The 22278-nt window shown below is 42.9% G+C and overlaps 1 protein-coding gene and 1 long non-coding RNA gene across 3 annotated transcripts in view; one reads left to right on the forward strand and one right to left on the reverse strand.

Annotated features, from left to right (window-relative positions):
• The window catches only part of LOC136365325 (uncharacterized), a 133193-nt gene that overhangs the window by 34763 nt on the left and 76152 nt on the right, over nucleotides 1–22278 (reverse strand). The gene's annotated exons all lie outside the window — the stretch shown is intronic.
• The window catches only part of RSRC1 (arginine and serine rich coiled-coil 1), a 101601-nt gene that overhangs the window by 20429 nt on the left and 58894 nt on the right, over nucleotides 1–22278 (forward strand). For both annotated transcript variants that reach the window (XR_010744344.1, XM_066325673.1), the window contains one exon: nucleotides 5165–5329. Coding sequence is in view for 1 of the 2 variants with exons in the window: in XM_066325673.1 (XP_066181770.1) it covers nucleotides 5165–5329 (165 nt within the window). In the remaining variant the exon portion in view is untranslated. The remainder of the gene's footprint in view (nucleotides 1–5164; nucleotides 5330–22278) is intronic.

Consider the following 22278-nt stretch of genomic DNA (forward strand, 5'->3'; position numbering starts at 1 on the left):
ACTTGTTTTAAAATCCGCTTATTTGTTTCAACTCAGTCTCTGCTCAGAATACATATGGCCCTTGTGAAACTAATTATGCTTATGGAGCAGCTGTTAAATTTAGTGCAACTAATTTTATCCAATATTTTACATTTTAATTGATTACCTGTGAAGAAATTAGCAAATTAACACTTATTGTGCAGTAACTGAATGGGCTTTTATGGAGACTTTCAATTTTTTACAAGCGGCCCGAGCGTTGATGGAATAAAGCCATTTTTTTTCTTAGGGTTTGAGATGGGGAAGTCATTGGTGAGCCTTGATTATCTGGTGTGAGAATTTAGGGATCCCGAGTGATGCCAAGCATCTGTGTGTTCTGCAACTTGGACATGAAAAGCAGATTGGAAAGTAATGGCTTTTCACAGAATTTTGGGAACATATGGGCTTATCTGGATCTAAGAGCCCTTTGAAGATCTTTGAACTTGACTAAATGACTTAACCTTTGGCATGGTGGGTGGGTGCTCTGGGTGTTGTTTGGGGGGGAAGGGGATCCATGCTGGAAATCTCCTCTCCTGCTTCATTTTTTGGGGTGTTGTTTTGGTTTTTTAGGGGGTTTTTCCCCCTCTGGTAGTTCCATAATTTGAACATTTGGGGTCTTGGCTTTAATAAGGACTAATTGTGATTCTTGTCATTTTTCAACGGCAGATAAAATAGAAAATCTGTCTTCTCTGCCAGATCTGGGGACTTTTGTTGTGGTTTGGTGGTGAGCTGGGGGCACAGATGACTTTTGGGAGGTCCATTTCAGGAAGTTTTATCTTGATTTCCTGTAGATCTTGCAAGATACTTTATTAGGAATTAAAGGACAATAGAGTGAGACTCTTCCGTGGAGTGATGGGATAAGTGGGAATGGCCTAAAGCTGATGGAGGAGAGGTTTAGATGGGATTTGGGGAGGAAATTAATCCCTGGTGGGACACAGGGACACCTTCCACTGTCCCAGGGAGCTCCAATCCCTGGCCTTGGGCACTGCCAGGGATGGGAAAATTGGAGGCAATAACTCTTTGAATTTTTAAATTCCTGTGTCTAAATGTCACCTGCACAGAGATGGGAATGAGCAGAAATCCAGGAATTGAGCATCCAGCCTACCTGAGCTGAATTTGGGATTTGCACCTGCAAAAGTGAGAAACTGAAGCTCTTTAGCAGGAAATATTTCAGATTGCTCATTTGTTCCTGGTGGGAGGACTGTGCCCTTAAGTGAGGAGAGGCCCTGCATCAATTTACTGTGATTTGTGTTGCTACAGGGCTTTTGTTGTTGCTGTTTGTTTTGTTTGAGCTTTTGGGGTTTTTTTCTGTTTTGGACTAACCTGCAGAGTTCTGAGAACTCAGGGTTACCTGGGAATGGTGGATTTAGGGCAGTGCTCACCATGATGTTTGTAAAAACTCTGTCTCTGTGCCAAGCAAAAATCAGGTTTAATATCCAGATTGCTCTTTCAAGTCAAAACTTCCTCTACCTGAGGAGTAAAGGTGAGTGGATGGACACTTTTACCTTTGTGATGACACACTAAAAAATCCATTTTGAGCCAGCAAATGTTCTCCAGTTCATGATGCAGCCCTGCAGTGGTAATTTGATCTATTTATTAGTGTTAATAGAGTGCCCAGGATGGGAGAGCTGCTGTTGGAAGGTACCAGCTGCTGAAACAGGAACCCAGCCCTGACCTCTGGAGCTGCTCCTGGCAGGAATAGGGACCTGAACTCCCATGTGCTGGCCAAATTCCAGCAATGTAATTTATGGCCTCATCTGGATGGAGGATTTGCTTTTGCTTGGTCTGTTGTTGAGTTTTATTAAGCAGTTGTTGTTTCACAAAAGGAGGGATATTTTTTTTTTCTGTGTGATTTGGTTTTTAGAAGCCTTGGGAGTTTTGCAATCCAAGAGGTGCTAAAGAAACTTTTAATGCTGTTTTAAAAATTTCCCAATTTCCTTCAGTACTTAATGAAACTTTCCCATGAGGAAACTTCCATGGGAATCATGGAATTGTAGAATTATGGGATGGGTTGGGAGGGACCTCCGAGCCCATCTCATTCCATCCTCTGCCATTCCAAAGGCCAGGGTGCTCAGGGAAGAGAAACCAAGGAAAACTTGACCTGATTTTTCCTGAATATCCCTTGTCTACTTAGGTAGCATTGATCCATGATAAATGATTTTCTAAATTTTTTTTAATAATTTATGAGAAATTTAGGAATAATGAAAGCATTTTGGACACACAAAGATCCAGTCCTAATCCTTCTTGATTTTTTTTTTTTTCCATTTTGTTAATGGCTGAATCCTAAGTTATTTAAGTTATTTTGCATCCCTTTCCAGAGCAGGAGCAATGTTTTCTTTTTCACTTCATGTGCTAAATTGTCATTTTAAAGGTATTAAATCGTGAACCGTCTTTTATTAATAAATGCATTTTGAATGTATTAAAATCAAGTAATTTAACAAATAATAAAAACTAATATATTTATAATAATGAATATATTTAGTAATGTATTTGACATACATTAATATAACTTAAAACTGTAACAAGGCTCAGGTGCAGTGCTGGTGAGAAATGGCTGATGGGTTGTTCTGATGATGAAATTGTGTAACTGTGAAAGGAGGGCAGAAAGATCTCCAAGATTTTTTCACTTTAGACCTTTACAGCATTTAAAAAAGTGTTTGTGTTCAGGGCTGAGTAGCCAAAACCTTCTAAAACCTGGAGGTGAAACCCTTGGGAGCAAACCAAGCCTGCTGATGTCTCAAGTCTGGCTTCACCCACTGTGCTTTTTGGAGGAAAAAAAAGAGATATCTGGATATCACTGTAGAGGAATTGGTGGTCTTTTGTTAGATAAACTTGTGTAAAATTCAGTGTTTTACACTTTGGGGATCCTTTTTGCCTGCCTAGAAGCAGCCCCTCCGTTCTCTGGTAGAGGAGTTGCCTTCCTTCACTGCCCAGCTGCTTCTCAGGAGAGTTTTGGTGCCTCTTGTTCTGCTTGTTTGGATAATCCATGTTGTGGTTTGAAAACAAACCAAGTGAGAGGCTCTAAGTCAGAAATAAATTTAATGAGAAGAAAAGGAAAATAAAATAAAGAAAAACCACTGACAGAGTCAGAATACAACCTGATCAGGGTGAGGGAAGCAGTCCAGGTGAGGTGCTCTTCCTGAAGCAGTGATCTCATAGAAAGGTCTGGTTGCTCTGGGAATCCAGTGGGTGAGGGCTGCTTCTACTGTCCCAAATCCCAGTTTATATCCAGGTGAGAATGCTTGGCTCCTCCCCATGGGCGGAGCATCTCCCAGTGGGATGATGAGTGATAGAGGAGCTCCTTGATGGCCCATTAACGAGAGATAACACCCGGAGTTATCTGTGAGTCATGCACAGGGCATTGATGGGCCATGAACTGAAGGTGGTGATAGAACACATCCTAAACTCCAACCCAGGACAATCCGGTAGATCCTGTAAAAGATTGAAACTGTTTTAATCAGAATCTCTTCCCCAGTTGCTTTGGGGTAATTTTTTCCTGTCTACCTGATGCCTTAGGATTTAGCTTTTTTATTTTTCAGGTCCTGTACTGCTTTAGTGTATAACTCAAACTCCTTTGCTGTCAGCTCCTCTTCTCTGATTTTATTCAGACAAGAAAATTCCTCTCTAGGCCTGAAATTCAAGAGCACCTCACTGTCTCAGGCCCCCAAAAGTATAAACAAAAGTGAATTGTGGGGGAGCAAACTGAGGGTAAATAACTTCATTACCTGAAGCTGTAATTAGGGGCTTAACCCCTGATATGTAAAATGGACCAAACTTAAAATTGTTAGGGCTGGGCTGGACTCCATGATCCTGGAGGTGTGTTCCAACCTGTGGCTGTGGTGTTGTGCAGGTCCTGGGTGTGACAGTGATCCTACAGCCACAATGTTAGGGCTGGATTTGACTCAGTGATCCTGGAGGTGTGTTCCAACCCATGGCTGTGGTGTGTGTGCAGGTCCTGGTCCCAGCAGTGTTCCTACATCCATATTGATAGATCTGTGCTGGGCTCCATGATCCTGGATGTCTGTTCCAACCTGTGGCTGTAGTGTGTGTGCAGGTCCTGGGTGTGACAGTGTTCCTACAGCCATATTATTAGGGCTGGGTTTGACTCAGTGATCCTGGTGTTGTTCCAACCTGTGGCTGTGGTGTGTGTGCAGGTCCCAGCAGTGTTCCTACATCCATATTGATAGATCTGTGTTGGGCTCCATGATCCCAGGTGTCTGTTCCAACCCGTGGCTGTGGTGTTGTGCAGGTCTCAGTCCCGTGATCCCAGGTGTCTGTTCCAACCCGTGGCTGTGGTGTTGTGCAGGTCTCAGTCCCATGATCCCAGGTGTCTGTTCCAACCCGTGGCTGTGGTGTTGTGCAGGTCTCAGTCCCATGATCCCAGGTGTCTGTTCCAACCCGTGGCTGTGGTGTTGTGCAGGTCCTGGGTGTGACAGTGTTCCTACAGCCATATTGATAGGTCTGTGTTGGGTTCCATGATCCCAGGTGTCTGTTCCAACCCGTGGCTGTGGTGTGTGTGCAGGTCTCAGTCCCATGATCCCAGGTGTCTGTTCCAACCCGTGGCTGTGGTGTTGTGCAGGTCCCGGTCCCATGATCCCAGGTGTCTGTTCCAACCCGTGGCTGTGGTGTTGTGCAGGTCCCGGTCCCGTGATCCCAGGTGTCTGTTCCAACCCGTGGCTGTGGTGTTGTGCAGGTCTCAGTCCCGTGATCCCAGGTGTCTGTTCCAACCCGTGGCTGTGGTGTTGTGCAGGTCTCAGTCCCGTGATCCCAGGTGTCTGTTCCAACCCGTGGCTGTGGTGTTGTGCAGGTCTTGGTCCCATGATCCCAGGTGTCTGTTCCAACCCGTGGCTGTGGTGTTGTGCAGGTCTCAGTCCCGTGATCCCAGGTGTCTGTTCCAACCCGTGGCTGTGGTGTTGTGCAGGTCTCAGTCCCATGATCCCAGGTGTCTGTTCCAACCCGTGGCTGTGGTGTTGTGCAGGTCTCAGTCCCGTGATCCCAGGTGTCTGTTCCAACCCGTGGCTGTGGTGTTGTGCAGGTCCCGGTCCCGTGATCCCAGGTGTCTGTTCCAACCCGTGGCTGTGGTGTTGTGCAGGTCTCAGTCCCGTGATCCCAGGTGTCTGTTCCAACCCGTGGCTGTGGTGTTGTGCAGGTCCCGGTCCCGGGCGCGGCAGAGGTCCTACAGCCGCAGCAGCGAGAGGTCCGGCCACAGGAGAACCCCCAGCGGGTCCCGGGAGCGCCGCAAGGGCCGTGACAAGGACAAGGCCAAGGACAAGGGCAAAGGGAAGGACAAGGAGACTCATGGCACCAAGGCCGGGTGAGTGAAACTGCAAATGATGGAGCTGGAGCAAAACCAGCGGCAGCTCCGTTGTAGGAGTGGAGTAAAAAACTCACCTGTCATTTCTTAATGCAACTAACAAGCCATTTGTAAATTCCCATGTGAAGCTATTTTCAAAATAAGAATTTTCAAATTCTTTCAAAAAGAATTTTCAATCCTTTAACACAACAATTTATTCTAAAGGTGAAAAATAAGTGCACCTGTAAAACAAATTATGGAGCTGGGGCAAAACCAGATGACAGCTCCGTTGTAGGACCAGAGTAAAAAGCTCGCCTGTCATTTCTTTCTAAATGCAACTAACAAGTCATTGGTAAGTTTTCATGTGAAGCTGTTTTGAAAATGAGATGGTCCTTTAACACAACAATTTCTTCTAAAGGTGAAAAATAAGTGCACCTGCAGAAGAGTCTATGTAAAACAAATGATGGAGCTGGGGCAAAACCATGTGACAGCTCCATTGTAGGAATGGAGTAAAAAGCTCGCCTGTTGTTTCTTTTTAAATGCAGCTAACGAGTAGTTTGTAAATTCCCTATAAAGTATTTTGAAAATAAGTTCCTTTAACACAGCAGTCTGTTCTGAAGGTGAAAAATAATTGCACCTGTAAAACAATCAAATGATGGAGCTGGGGCAAAACCAGGTGACAGCTCCATTGTAGGACCAGAGTAAAAAGCTCACCTCTCATTTCTTTCTAAATGCAACTAACAAGTCATTGGTAAATTTTCATATGAAGCTGTTTTGAAAATGAGATGATCCTTTAACACAACAATTTATTCTAAAGGTGAAAAATAAGTGCACCTGTAAAACAATGCAATGATGGAGCTGGAGCAAAGCCAGGTGGGTGCCAACTCACTGTTCACACACACCTACACCTCCTCCCAGTGACAGAAGTTCCTCCTGGGCTTTGGTTGAGGCTCAAAAATGCAGTTTCAGCACGAGCCTTCTTCTGGCTGAATAATGGGAATTTTTGAGAACCTCAGTCCAATTTCTGCTCAGAATAACTTCTGTTGTTGATTACAGATTTCAGGAAAAGCAGTGTAATTTTTTTTTTTTTTTTTTTACATTTTTTGTCATTTATGTAAGTCCCTCTGCTTTGTACATCAGTGCAGCCTTTCCTGGGCTGTTTGTCTGACCCCTTCCAAACAAGAAAACCCTGAGGTGTCACTTCATGACCTTCCCGTGGGTGGATTCCCTCTGAGAAACGCTCCTGGGGAATTTCTAGAGCAGCATCTTCCACCCACATCTGGGCTCCTGTTGGCTGCTGGAATTTTCCCTTCGTTCCCTGTGGCAGCAGGAAAACTCCTGGTTAATTTGGATCCAGTTTGGACCCTCCAACCTGATTAATTTCTAGACCCAGAGTCTAGATCAGCACTGAAAGTCTCATTATTCTACAAAGCCTTTCCAGAACCTCCAGCATCAGGGAATCTGTAGTGGAAACAATCCTGTGACCTCAATATTTGGAGCAAATCCTTCCTCAAAGGCACCTCAAGGACCAGATCTGGTTCCCAGTTGAAATTCATGGCTGTTTGGAATGTATTTATTCAAAGTAGCTGCTTTGGAGCTGTAATGAAGATCAGCCTGGAGCCAGATTGTGGGAAGATGGGACATAAATTCTCAGGTGCTGCTTGACTTTATAGTTTAACTTTGCATAAAAGGAGGTATTTCAGCTTGGCAGCACTGCAGCTTGTCTGAGAGATGTTGTATATTTGGGGCTTTACTGCTCCTCTAAAGCACACAATCAAAATGTATTTTTTTTTCACTAATTAAGCAGCAAATTTGTGGCTCCTGTAAACCCTAATGACGATTTTCTGTCCTTGGCTTGGGTGTGTTTGTAGATGTGAGAGGAAAAGGTCTGTGCTTGGGGTTTTTTTTGGGGCACCTTTTGATTTTATTTTTTTTTTTCAAGGGAGATCTTGTCACAGTGAACATCTCAAGAGAAATTTCAAAAGAGAAAAACTAAAATTATTTTAAAACCAGCATTCTGGGCATTGTCCTTTGGCATTCCCCATTTCAGTGATGATTCTTTAGTGCTGAATTTCTGGACTGATGGAGAAGTACCACCTGTTCATGAGATGGGCTATGAAACAGCTCAACTCTTCTCCTCTTATATCCAGAAATGTTTTCAGGGATGTTCCAGCCATTATGGAGGGAAATCCTGGCAGCAGCAGCTGCCTGGAATGTGAGCTGGGAGCTCCAGGGAGTTCCCTCCACTCCCAAATCCCACATTCACACCAGCAACATCAACATGCAGCAGGTCTTCAGCTGTCCAAATCTGCAAAAGTGAGGGGTTTTACACTACTACATTTTTTTTAGTATTTTTGTTTTTGGTTTGGTTTTTTTTTTTTTTTTTTACCTATCAAAGCATTGCATTCATCTTTTATTTATGCTTTTGGAAATCTGCTTGTTTTCAAACAACCTGCGTCCATGTCTTCCTTGACCTGGTTGGGTGTGCTGTTGAATTTTGATGTTTCAAGTCTTGATCAGCTTCAAAACATGCAAATTCTCTTGTTCTGAGGTGTGTTTTTCATAAAGCTCCTTGTTAAATTGGGGGAAAAGCTACTAAAAGCTTGTTAGTTTTAAAGAACTTTTCTTAGATTTATGGGTCTCATCGTTGCTTGTGTACTAGTGGAATTTTGGATTACTTCTCCAAATGATTTTGACAATTTTTAATGGAATAAATTAAGAGCAGCTCCTCAGTTTTTAAGAGAAAAGAAGTGAACAATTAATCAAACCTGACCACTGCTTTAATTGCTGATCCTTAATGAGGTTATTGATACATTTGGGCATTAATGGTTTCACAGATTCTTAAATACTTTGACAGATCCCAGAATCCTGGAATGGTTTGGGTGGGAATCTTGGGCTCTTTGGGGTCCTGAAGTGGGAATCTTGGACTCTTTGGGGTCCTGAAGTGGGAATCTTGGGCTCTTTGGGGTCCTGGGGTGGGAATCTTGGGCTCTTTGGGGCCTTGGGGTGGGAATCTTGGGCTCTTTGGGGTCCTGGGGTGGGAATCTTGGGCTCTTTGGGGTCTTGGGGTGGGAATCTTGGACTCTTTGGGGTCGTGGGGTGGGAATCTTGGACTCTTTGGGGTCGTGGGGTGGGAATCTTGGACTCTTTGGGGTCGTGGGGTGGGAATCTTGGACTCTTTGGGGTCGTGGGGTGGGAATCTTGGACTCTTTGGGGCCTTGGGGTGGGAATCTTGGACTCTTCTGAGTCAGGCTCTCCAGGAGCTTGGCACATAATTATTTTCCCCTTCCTTCTTCCCACCCTGTGCAGTAGGAAGTCATTTATGGTAATTGGCCCTGATTTGCATATAGGTGATGGAGTTGTGTGGTGCAGAGCACCCCCAGAACTGCTCAGAAGCTGTGTTGGGATCAAAGGGGCCGTGTGGGAGCTGTTGTCTGACACTGAGCTGGGTGTGTTGTTTGCATTAAACATTTATCACCCTGCCAGCAGGAGACTCTGGGCAGGGCTGACATCTTTTCATGCAAAATTTATCATGGAAGATGAGGCTTGTAAAGAGAGATCTCGCTGCTTTTCACCAGTGGTGGAGAGGGGATGTTTGATTGGGAGGGAAGATTCCTCTGCCACGTTTTGGGGCGTGTGTGTCACACCAGGAGCTGAAGGCTTGGGAAGGCTGATTTTTGTCTCTCTAAGGCCTTTTCCTCAAAATCTCACCTGACAAAATCCATTTCTCAAGGAGCAGAAATGGGCAAATACAAATTGATGCTCAGGGTGCTGCAGCATTTGTTTAATTTGTGCTGCTCAAGTCTGGAATTGAGGAGTTCTTTTTGGTGATTTGAATTCTCTTTGGGGCTTATTTCAAAGAGGCTTTATGAGGAAAATAGAAAGTGCGTTGTGTAGCTCAGGAGTCCAAAAGGAAAATATATTAATTTTGGAAGTTTTGATCTCAAATATAATAAATAAGGGTTACTACTGGGCTGGAACCTTGCATGTCATGGTTCAACCTTGATCATACTCCTGTGGTTGAGTTAAAAGCATCCTTGAGAATTTTGCTTCCAGGAAAATCATGGCAGAGCCTTTCCTGCAGTAGAAATGGGCTGGTGGGAATTGTAGAGTGTGGCCAAAATTCCATCTTAAACATGGATATTCTTAGAAAAACTGGAGAACTTCTTTAAAATCTGTTTAAAATTAACAACTGCGTTTTGAATGCTGAAACCAAACGACTCCATCCTGTGGTGGAAAGTAGTTTGAATACTCACAGGAGAAATACCTTTGTTCTTTTGTCAGAGGGGGAAAAGCCTTTCCTTAATCCAAGCAGGTTTATTTTCAGTGTCTGGGCTAAATTATGAGGACTTTACAGGAGCTCCAGTCATGCTGCTGAGAAATGTAGTAAAGTTTTAAGATGCTTGGTAGGACTTCTCGGTTCCAGTGATTTCTTTTGGAAGCTTCTTGAAGAACAACTTCTCAAATTTAATGGCAACTTGAGCCCCTTTGTCCAACCTGGGATACTCCAATGACTGCCAGGCACTTGCTTGGACTTAGGTGGGTTTTCCAGGATCTTCAGGATGTGTCAGGGAGTCACCCAGGGTAAAACCAGCATGCCTCTTTTATTGCCTAATTAATTTATTTATTCATTCCTCCTCCTTTTGTGCTTCCAGCCTGAATCCAAAAGTGAGGTGATGAAGAATTCACCTGGTGGCAGCGATGGTGACCTCAGTGCAGAGAGGTTTAACCCTTGCCTGCCAGGATCCTGATGGCAAAGGAGCTGAGCAGACTGGGTGGGTTCCCATGGCACAATCAGGGCGAGGATCCTCAGAGCATCCAGAGTGTTTGGGGAGCCTCAGAGCTCTGCTGGGGGGGCAGAAGGAAGCAGCTGAGAGGCCAAACCAGGACAGTTTCCTCCCAGAAAATCAGCCAAAGGCTAATGGGAGGCAGAGGAAGGGTTTTTTTTTTTTTCCCTGAAAAGGACTGAGACCTCCATATGCCCAGAGCAGCTCCAGGGTCACTTTGCCTTTGACCGAGATTTGTTGCTATTGTTGCCTAAGCTGTGTTGGGCCTTGTTTTTCTTTTTGTTTGCTAAAAAATCCCTTTTAGGACTCAAAAGACTGGCCATTTATTTAATAGGCAGCAGCATACGGGATGATTTCTTTTCCTTTCACTCCCAGACAGCTGGGAAAGCCAGAGTGGACGGGACACGTGTGTAAGCTGTGGAGCAAAACTGTGCAGGAGGTGCTGGGGAGCCACTGGCTCTGGAAAATAAATAGATTTGGGTTCAGAGGAACCGTTGCGTTTTCATTCATTAAGCACTTTTTTTGTGCTAAGTGCAAAAATGGAAGTTTTGTGTTCAAATTCTGTAGTTCAGCCTGTCAGTTAGTGATGGCTGTCAAATGAGCTTCCCTCCTAAATTCATGGCCTATGTTGAGGGAATTAGATTTCTCCCTATTTCCAGAAATAGGTTTTGGAATGCATTTGAAGGCAGTATCTTCAAAGACACACATTCTTTTAAGCTGTTTAAAATTTTCCAAACTCTCCGCTCCTTCAGACTGCCAGCCACCACGATTGTCCTTTTTTTATAACTATATCATTTGCATTATCCTGGCTTTTTAGAGGAATCATTCCTTGGACGTGGAGTATTCCTGCTGCAAGAGGGTTTTGTTTGCCCACATGTCCAAAGACACACATGCTCTGAATGTAAAACGTGGAGTTTTGGTTGGGTTTTTTAATGGTTTTTGGTTTGTTTTTTTTTTCCCTGGGACACCTTGTGCTGGGAGAGCAGCTGACTATTGTTTTAATGGCCTCCCTTAATCTGGGCAGGAAGAATCCAAACTGAATGCTCCCGAGCTGTGCAAATCCAGTTAGTGTGAGCTGTAATCTCTTTACTGGGTTTAAGGAGTTGGAGTGGCGCTGAGACACCCTGCAGATACTGAACAGCAGAGATACAGTAATCACCTCGCCCTGCTCCTGCATCCAACTGAAACCACCAGTCCCCAGCAAGGATTTAGGGAAAAACCCAGCCCCAAACCAGCAAAACTGTTCCTCAGAGCGGGCAAAGGAAGGGGCAGGTCACAAAGAGCTCAGCTAAAAGATGATGCAGTGGGAAAGTGAAATTGAAATTCACGTTAAAATATCAAACTCGCTGTTGCACCTCATGTTTTTTGGATTGGGGATGCTTTTTTCTGGAATGAGCTTACCTGCTATGGAGATTATAAACCATCCATGGCTTTGATTAGGAAGGCAAGGAGCATCTTTGTTTGGAGGAGGCATTTCTAATCCTGCTCTGATTTTGGGACCTTTTCTGTTGTTCGGAGTTATAAAATAACGCCACAAACTGAAATGAAATAATCCAAGTTGTTGATCGATGATAGGACACGAGGGAATAGTTTTAAATTAAGAGAAAAAGGGATGTAAATTGGATTTTGGGGAGGAATTCCTGGCTGGGAGGGTGGGCAGAGCAGATCCCTGGCAGTGCCCAAGGCCAGGTTGGACATTGAGACAGTGGGACACGTCCCTGCCCATGGCAGGGGTGACACTTTGTGATCTTTAAAGTCCCTCCCAACCCAAACCTCTCTGTGATTTCCATGATTTACTTCCAGGCTCTGGTTTCATCCTTGGCACCTCCTGGTTCTGTGCAGGGCAGGATGTTCCTCCTCAGCAGGAGTAAAACCATCCTGATAATCTGTGCTCACACTCTTCTGCTTCCACACCCTGTCACTGGAGCCTTTTTCCATTGAGGAGGGAAGGTTCTTGGATCTTCCCAGGGAGAAGAGATTGTCCAACCCAAATTCTCCATTCTGAGAACTTCTGAGTCTGGTTCCTGTAACATTTCCAGATGCTCTTGACCTTCATGTCCTCCTTCTCTGTTCATGGAGAATCCCCTGATCTATTCCTGGAGTGAAACACCTTCAGTTCCCCAGCAGGACCATCAGCCCATGGAGCAGAGTGCTCCTTGTGACAATAATTCAGCCTTGTGTTGGGTTTATTCCCTTTTTTTCCCATAGGTTATGGCAACCCAAAGCATTGCACTTCTTCTGGGGGAAAAGTCTGGGAATGACTTCCACTCCAACCATGGATTTTTACCATGATTTTACAATTTGCAGTGTAAAAACCACTCCAACCATGGATTTTTACCTGATTTGCAGTGTAAAAACCACTCCAACCATGGATTTTTATCATGATTTTATGATTTGCAGTGTAAAAACCACTCCAACCATGGATTTTTATCATGATTTTATGATTTGCAGTGTAAAAACCACTCCAGCTGTGGTTCTTTACCTGATTTACAATGTAAAAACCACTCCAGCCATGGATTTTTACATAATTTGCAGTGTAAAAACCAACATCTTCAAATATCCATGGAGGATGAGGCTGGGAAATGCTTTGGGTGATCTCCAAGGTGGGACTGGGGAGACCCAGAGGGAACATCTTTGGCTTCTCCTGGGTCCTGCCTCTCTCCCCAGCTGCTCCCAGCAGCTGAAGTTCTTGTTCTACACGGCCCATTTAATGGTGAATTACGTTGGGAATGGTTTTTCCTGGGCTGCAATCGAAGCAGCAGGATCAGTCCATTCTCTCCAGATGGATTAAGGGATTGATCAGGAAGAGGGCTGCCTTGGCTGCTCAGATCAGAACCTTTTGAGGCTGCTGAATGGGATCCTGCTGTGTCCAAGAGGCAAAAAGGGGGTTTGCCATCGATTATTGTCAGGTGGGCATTGCCTGTGCTTTGAAAACTCCTAGGGAAATGCAGACAATGGATTTCTGGGAGATGGTTCAGCACAGGAATGGGGAATGCAAGGGCAGGAGGGAGAAGGCTTCTTGTGCCTCCCTCTGCCCATCTCCCTTTTTCCTTTTTCTTTCCTCTTTTGCTCTGCCTTTATTTCCTGACCACAATAAACATTGTTAAAAAAAAAATCCCTGGATGAAGTTTTGGATAATGTTGGAGTGGGAGTTAATTTGCAGGTCCCCTCTGAATCAGGAGCATGAAGATGGAAGAGAAGGAAGGGCTTTATGTGGAGTGAGGGCCACTAAATCTGATTCAAAGGGTCACAGTGTGTTTTTTATTGAGGAGGACAAAAGATTGAAGTCCATCAATTAATTTAGTTAAAACCAAAACAAGCTTTAGGCCCCAGAGCTTGTTGGGAACTCTTTCTGGCAGCTTTAAAGGTAATTTTAATAATTCTGCTGCTCTTTTTAAAACATTCAGGCTACAATAACTCAGTAAATGGATAATAGATGATTAGGTCTTGATGTTATAGGCTCGAAATTTTATATGTTGTAGGTTTTAGACGAATTTTTGAAAATTCTATTCTGCACTGCAATATATGGAAGTGCCTTGTTTTTGAGTTGTGCTTCTCACATTGTTACGGGAGAGGAATTTTCTTCTGACAAAGTTTCTTGGGTTTTGGAAAGTTTATTTGCTCCAAATTCAGCCTGGCCTTGGGCATTTCCAGGGATCCAGGAGCAGCCACAGCTTCTCTGGGGATTCCATTCCAGGAATTCCTGCCCAGTGTCCCACCAGCCCTGCCCTCTGTCCATGGGAAGCCATTCCCTGTGTCCTGTCCCTTGTCCCCAATCCCTCTCAGCTCTCCTGGAGCCCCTTTGGGCCCTGCCAGGGGCTCGGAGCTCTCCCTGGAGCTTCTCCTCTCCATGGTTGGTTGGTTGGTTCTCCTCCTTCTCCAAGTTTTGGAGCAGATTTTGGAGCAGGGACCCACAGGGGCAGATTCCAGCTGGACCAGAGAGGCTGTGGAGTCTCCCAGGGAGAATTCCCATCCCTGCCCTGGGATGGAGCAGGGAGGTGGCACCAGAGGAGCTCCTTGATCCCTTCCAGCTTGGCCCATCCTGTGCCATGGATGGAGCAGAAATCACAACTTGTGCAATAGTTTTACAATTTATTCCCTTTTCAGTGCTTTACTAAGCTCTGTCCAAATGTGGGGGTTTCTTTTAGCAATTCTGTAATTTTTTGACTTGTTTTGAATAAATCATCCTTCCAGTAAGAGCCAGTACTTCTCCTCTGCTCCAGAGCAGAGGATATGTGCTGAAATCCCTTCTCCAGTCATTTTGGGAGCTCAGGATCCAATTGCAGCGTGGCAGTTTTCACAGAGGATCCCAGTGATATCCCAGGGATGTTCCTGTGTGCCAGCAGAAATCCAGGGCTCAGTTTGCCTTCCCCCTGCTCTGCCTTTAATCTCGTGCTGTGTTTATGTAATGCAATAGAAATGTTGCTAACGTGATTATACTTTTCTATCTTATTAGCTCCAATACTGAGCACAATAAAATGGAAAACTGTTTAAATGTTATGTTTAAGTGCTTGAGATAAGAGTTCTTGTAAATGAAATGTGATTACATTTCTGTAATAGATCTTCTCTGTCTGCTCGGACTTTGTTGAGCAATGTAATTCTTTAGGGATTGCTGTTTCTAAGTTTGAGTTATTCTTTTTATTCTTTCATTTTCTTTTTTTTTTTTCAAAATTTGGTAGAAACAGCCATGCAAAACGTTACCCACCAGCAGACAATGCACAGAAATCCCTTGAAAAGGCAAGGTTTCCTGTGTGAGGCACAACCCCACCCCTCCATAGTTTTTCTTTGTGATAACCAATTTGAATTAAACATAATTCCCCAACATCACCTTGAATTTCCATCTGTGTAACCCCCCCCCAAGATGTTCTTAAGCGTTTTGCATTTTACCTAATGCTCTGGGCTATTTTCCCCTCAGCTCGGATGGCAAACTGTGACTATCTCCAAACTGGAGATGATATGAATAACAATTGTTTGCTGATCTTCCCCCTGTATCTCCCTGCCTAACCTGCAGCCTGCAAAAGCTGAGGAAGTGGCAGATAGCTTTTGTCATCCCTTATCCGGGCTGTACACTTGTAAGGAAGAGCAGGGATAATCGCCTCAATCTAATTAGGGGTTAAAAGAGGCCATGACTGTGATGTGGCACTGAGACACCTTGCTGTAGCAATCCTGTTTGCATTAGAAAAATAAGGTTGTCATATTGATTATTCAAATGAGCTTCTATTGGCCGTGGCTCAATGGCAAACGTCGCAGCTGAAGCACTGGAAGGTCCCAGCTTTGGAGCATACATTATGTGATGTCTTGTTTGCTAATTTAAAGGGCTTTAAAACTGAGGCTGAGGGAGGTTTGTTTGGTTTTTTTTTTTTGTTTTGTTTTTTTTTATTGTGAGAATTAAGGGTTTAAGTGACCAGTGGCAAAATGAAGTTGAGCTCGGCCGGGTGATGGCTGCGATTGCTCAGAGCCATTTGCTGAAGGCCAATGGATTTGCCTCACCTCTTTTATGGGGAAAAAAAAAATAAAAATCAGTATTGGACTTAACAGATCTTGTTTGTGCATTAATTGATGTTTAGTTCAAAGTCAAACGGTGCTGAAAAGAATCAAGTAATTGCATTCAGATCAATTCCACATCCAAGTGATATGAATTCCCTTGGCACCGACTTTGGGGGCTGCATTTTAATTTTTTAAAAAAATAAATATTTATCTCGGTTGTTACAGCTTCTCAACTATTTCTCAGCACTTGGCTTTTTGTCATTGCCCAGTCAGGTCTGGGACATCCTGCAAGTGCAGGAGATGCTTCCCAACGTGCTGATTTCAGCCTTCCTCGTTGCCTCGTGATGTGCCAGACATAGGATGGCAAAAAGTGTTTTAAAAGACCAGTTTATTAATGTTTAAAGTTATTTTTGGCCCTTTTGTGGTACACCAAGCACCACGTGCTAGGCTGTGTTGGACATACAAAGGCTGGACATTTTACTGCTGGTTTTTACCATTGGTTTGTGCAGTTTCTGTCATCACGGATGGACAGGAAAAATCCACCTCGAACCCCAGAGATTAAACAGAGTTTGCAGATTTTCCCCCATGGTTGAAATGATTTCTCCCCATTTTACCTGCAGTTTGAACATTGTTCACTCCACCTGTTGGCTGTGCTGGATTTCTGCTGCTGGGCAAAACAAAAAAAAAAAAAAACTCCCAAAAACTAAACCATTTTTTCCCTCGTTTTCAACTTCATTTTTAAATTCATTCAGTTGATTCTTCCAGTTTCTTCCATTCTCTGCTTTGGTTGTAAAAGTTACTCCTCCAAATGCTGACCTGGTTGAATCAAGCCATGTAGCCCAGAGAAAGGGGATTTTTTTAAAAAATATATATCTATTTTATCTATTATTTGTTGATGTTGCTGTTTGAAAGGCCTGGGAGTTATCACAGAATGTTGGTGTCACTTTGCAATATCTTGCTTGGACAGAAAGTTCAGCAGTGGCTCATCCTTTGTGTGAAAGGGCCCTCGGTGCTGAGCTTTGTGCTGGACCCATGGAGCTGTTTGATTGCTTGGAACAGTTCCACTGCCACTTTCTGGGCTCCTCCCTTTGTGGCACTTCTTTTCAAGATACAATTAGTTTGTCTATTGAAATTGCAGCTTTCAGCCCAAACTGAAAATGAGGGAAAAGCCAATATTGAGGCTTTTTGTTTTTTTTTTTTTTTCAGCAATATCAAGGTGCTGTTTGTGGAGGTCAATCCCTCGTTTTGCACATTCATTCTAAATTATGACTTTATTTATTGAATTTTTTTAAAATTTTTCTCTTAATTCCTCTCAGTATTCTAATGTTCTCCTTCTTCCACCAACAGTGGGCAAAAAAAAATTCAGATTGTTCTGATTGACATCAGTGTCTGGATGCATTTCTTAGACAGAGGGAAGCAAAACAAATATGAAGTGTTGCAATAGGGGAAAATCCTTAATCTTGGGAGCATCACAGAGAGGCAGAATTTTCACTTGGCCGAGGGGTTTTTGGCTGCTCCTCCTTTCAGAATTTAGAAAAGCTGAATTCACACAGGAGCTCTGGGCTGGCTGAGGTCACCACCTTGAAATGTGAGGTAAAAATAAGCATTTTAATGTAAAGCAGCACCACTTTGGGCTTGTCCTAGAGTCTGCAATGTTTGACTCAGTGATTTTTGGAGATCTTTTCCAACTTTAATGGGTCTGTGAGAGCCAGGGCAGGTTCAGGTTGGACATGGAGAGGAATTTCTTCCCTGCAGGATTGGTTTAAGCACTGGCAGGGGCAAAATCACCAGCCCTGGAGTGGTCAAAAAAATTGGCTCTGACATTTCATAATCTAATTTATTTGAGGGATCTGGTCAAAGGCTGGACTTGATGGTCTTGGTTGGTCTTTTCCAACCTCAGGGATTCCAGGAAATCCCTCAGGAGGAGGAGTGGAGGGGACATGTGGCACATCACTTTGGCTACAATTTACTTTGGGATTTAATTTAATTTAGTTTGGGTTTGTCACTTGAGGTGTTTGTGGGATGTTCCCCTGGTTCTTTGGCCATTTGGAATTCTTCCCAGCAGAAGTGCCTGCTCAGTGTCAGCTGGATCATCCACATTCCCAGGGCTTTTTTTTCTTTTATGGGATCCTCTGGGAAGTGCTGCCCTGGAGGATCTGGCCACTTACTTGATCTATTTTTTTAAATAGTATTTTTCTAAAATAGCATTTTAATAATATTTCACTTCACCTCCAAGGTTTATAGATCCAAGAAGTGCCGGTTTTAACCATCAACCTCCAAATTCCATAAGATCCAAGTTTCCTTGGAGCCTGCCATGTTTATGGTGCTCAATTCCTTCAGGAATCTCTTCACTCTGTACAAAAACCAACCCAACCTTTGAAGGAAATCTTGGCTGCAGAACCAGACATGTCTTGTAATTTTTGTCATTTCTTGGTCTCATTTTGGTGCTAAATCAATAACGTGCAACTCAAATTCTTTTGATTTCATTGGAGAAATGCCAAAACCCAAAATACTTTTTGGAGATTCCAAGGGGAAGGAAGGTGTCCCTGCCTGTGCTGGGGGAGCTGGAATGAGATGGTTTTGAAGGTCCAACCCAAACCATTCTGGGATTCCTGCTCTAAACATTGGCTGGCAGTTTCTCGGGAGTTTGTTCCACCTTCCAAAAGCCATTCCCACTGGACACTTCCTCTGGGAAGTGCTGGGGGTGAAAAATGCCAAAGAAAACAGATGGTGTCCGTTTTTCACAGCACTAAAAGGTTAAAAGCAAATTATTAAAAGCAAGAGAGTGAGGTGAGTGAGACCAGCGTGGTGTAATTAAGAAGTTTGGATTCAATAATTGGTGGGATGTGAAGCCTGAAGGAGGTTCTGGTGCACCTCAAGGAGCATGAGGAGCTCACACAACTTTGCTTGGTGGTTTTGGGATTTTATTTTTTTTTTAGGCTGGCAAATCTTCAACCAAAAATAGAAATTGTGATTTAGGGGAACTTGGAGATGTTTCCTTGTCCTCAGCACGCTGTGGTGGACACCAAACTCCAGCCTGTGTCTGTGTTTTCAGCCCTACAGAGCCACATCCCAAAGGTGCTCAGCCTTGTTTTGGATCCTGTCAAAACCAAGCTGGGAATTGCTTGGGATCCCTTTAGTGATCCCTGTCCATCCCCTCTCCTTCATGACCTGCAGTTAGCTGGTTTAAATTTGATTTGATTTTTTTTATTCCCCTCACATTTTTATTAATTTCAAAGCATTTCAGGTTGTTTTTATCACTGCCTGTTAGGCTTGGGTTTGGTCAGATGTGTTGGAGACTTGCAATCCGTTTCTGGTTTTATTTAATCTTGATGAAATATTATTTCTTCCTCTTTGTTTGTGGCCAAAGAACTTGAGGGAATTCCTCCTCAAGCTTGAGCCACTTCAGCTCTCCCTTTTAAAATTTTATAAATTTGTCTTGCAGCACAGCCCAGCATGGAATTATTAGAAAATACAACTTCCTTCCTTACTGGAAGTTAGACTGGGCTACTTGGAATGACCAACTTGGAGAAACCAAGAGATCCCAAAGGTTTTCCTTAGGGCTGCATCGAGTTGAGATGCAAAAAAAAATAAAGTTTAATTATGAAGGAAAGTCTGAAACTTGAATCTCTCTTGAGCAAAAAAAAAGATGAGGTGGTTGTGGAGATGAAATTTTCTCAGATGAAGTAGATTTGCTCTGTTCAGGAATAGGGAAAGTTTTATCTCATGTAGGAATGAAAAACTTGGTTTGTCTGATTTATCTGGGAATATTCTGTGTGCCCCTTGGAGATCAGCCCAAGCTGGATAAAAGGAGAGACAGGGATTAAACTAAAAAAAATCACAAGGTTTTGGGGTGCTAAAATTGGATCAAATGCAGTCCCAGGCACTGGAATTTCAGCAGAGTGGGAATTTGTGGGGCTCAGCTGGACTTGACCATGATTCCCAAAGGGCTGCACTCCTCTTCAGGGGTATTGGAAACTTTTTTTAGTCTTTGGTTTTAAAATCTGTGCATCCAAGGATTGCTGGGTGGTCCTGGTCCTTCTCCTGAGCTGTGGGAATGAGTTGGTCCTTGGTTCATTGTTACTTTTTAAGGAGTTGTTGATTTTTCAGCAGTTTTGGTGCCATCCTGCTGCTGGCTAAAGAGGAAAGGGAGCACATCCCAAATTTCTCCTGGTTTTATTTGGGATTTTATTAATTTTCCTTGAAGTCCTGAACCTGCTGTTTGAAACCTGTCACTTCCTTTTCTTTTCTATTCCAAGTGCAACATCTTGTGCTTTTCAAGGTCCTTCAAAATTGTGTGAATTTTAGATTAGATTTTATTTTAAGTTCTTTCTTTTTGGGAAGGAGGTGCAGTAGGGCAACAAAACCAGCTGTATCCTAATACTTCATAGATAAAGGCATTTAGGGTTTGGGTTTGTTAAAGGTTTTTTTTTTTAATTCTGAGAACATCTGTGTTTAGAAGCTTTGGAAGAACTTGTGAAGTGCAAAAAAGAAAAATGAAGCTGCAATTTTTGGTGTTTAGGTTTTCCATAAAAGAAGCCCTGAATAGAAAGGAACTTTTGCATGGGGAAGAAATTGTCTGACTTCTAGTGATGGGTTTGAAAAACAGTCAGAAATCAGAGTTCTGCAAATAGAATAAGAAGTGAGGGGTGAGGTGGGTCCCTGGGTTTGAGGAAAGGGAATTTTGCTGATTAATAAACTAAATAAAAAGTATGAACAGCTCTGTTTTAGTGATAGGTTGGATAAGCTGAGCTCGGTTCTGATCTTGAATACATAAATTAATAAATTCAGCTTTGTTCTCTGAACTGAGATCTGTGAGGATTAAAGGAAGAAGGGAAAAAAAAATTGAAAAAGAAATTAGTAATTTGTTTCTAAAGTCGGTGCAGAAGCTTTAAATTACCACTGTCGAATCCTTGAGGTTGGAGAAGATCTCCAAAGATCATCAGTCCCAACCTTTAAATATGAATGTGCAGTAACAGAACGAGATCTGTGCAATGGAACCAAGGCTGTGTCTTGTCATGTGAATTTTGTGCACTGAGCAAAAGCCTGAAGAGTTTTATTCACAGGTCTTAGTGGAAAGTTGGGTTGCCAGCAAATAAGTTTAAAATACTTAATAAACTTCTACAAGATTTTCTCCTCTTGGAAAGGATTCGTGGCACAGAGTCTTAGAAAAGAATCCCAAATAAATCCATTCAGATAAATTTGGAGTTTTTTTTAAATTTGCCTTGTTTCCTAGGCAGAGAGCCTTTAATTGGTAACTTTATTTTTATTGAATATTTAATGAGCAACTGGCAAATGTTCCCCTAAGCACAATTTTCATGAGCATTTATTGTTTTTTGAGCAGTTTATAATGAATTTAGACCAAGCTGGAGCTGCTCAAACACGCTGTCGTCTCGCTGCGGTGTGAAGTATTTACCAAAGATTATTGCAGAACTTGTTTAATGTGCATAGAAAGTTTTTTTTTTTTTAAAAAACCCAAAAAAACCAACCCCAAACTAAACAGGCTTGAGATTTCCTTGTGGGATTTTTTTTTTTTATCACCAGACTGAGGGCCTGAAGGGGAATAGAGGAAGTCAATGGACACCAATGTATCCAAATATCTCATTTTGCCTAAAAGCAAGTGCCGGCAGATAAATGCCCATAAAGGGATTTCTTTCTTAAGCCCCATGGATTTTTTTTTTCTTTTCTTTTTTTTTCTTTTTTTTTTTTTTTCCCCTTGCAACTTTTTTTTTTTGTGTGTGAGTTGGAAATGAAAACCATTCATCCAGTGCCCCAAAGAAGGGCCTTATTGAATGGAATAACAGTGTAATGTACCATTGAAGGCAGGATTGAAAGTGATTATCTTGTTAACTCTTGACAGTTACCGCCAGCTTGAAATAGAACTGGCAGGCTTGATTTGCAAATGAATTAGAGCTTTTTCATTTGGTGCCAGGATCATCTTTTTATATTCTGATATGACAGATGCTATGTTCCGTGCTTTTGTTTCTCCTCGCTCTTCTAGTGGCAAATAAAAAACAAAAGATTATGGTAGTAATTTTATTTGCATCTTTTCTCTAGGAGTTTATTCTTTGTCTCCAAGTTTTTAATCTCGTATTTTTTTTTTTTCAACAACTTAAGAATAGTATTGTTCCCGCAGAATAAAATTTCATTAGGTTAAGTACAGTAGTAATTGGGTGAATGAGGGGGGATTTAGAAGCTTTCAGCAAATGGAAAATTGATTGTACTCAAATTGTTTTAGCGCTTAGAAGGTTGAAATTTCCTCCCTGACTTACGCTTGCCTTTAACACTCCTCAATATACCACGAGCAGAGGCAAAAAATCTCACCTTTCAAATATTTCTGCTCCCACTCTGCTAATGGCAGCACACGTGTAATTAGTGGCAGCCTCAGTGCTGCTGGGGCTGTGTTTATATTCTGCAGCCATCCCCACACAGATGGGGAGGTGTTGGGTATGATAATTATTGTGCTCTCTTTCTGTGTTCCTCATTAACCTGTAACGCTCTCTACCAGTCCGGAGTGTTGGTTTTTTTTTTTTTTTCTTTCCCCCCATAGTTTTGCTTCCCAACACTGGAACTTGCTGGGCTTTGTTTAATATTCAGCCCAGCGTTGTGGGCATTTACACTGCTGGGTTTGCTGCTACTTTTTTTTTTTTTTTTTTTTTTTGTGATCTGGTTTGTACTTGGAGGCTAATGAGCAGC

Source organism: Sylvia atricapilla, chromosome 10 (genome assembly GCF_009819655.1).
Source record: "Sylvia atricapilla isolate bSylAtr1 chromosome 10, bSylAtr1.pri, whole genome shotgun sequence".
Taxonomy (NCBI): Eukaryota; Metazoa; Chordata; class Aves; order Passeriformes; family Sylviidae; genus Sylvia; species Sylvia atricapilla.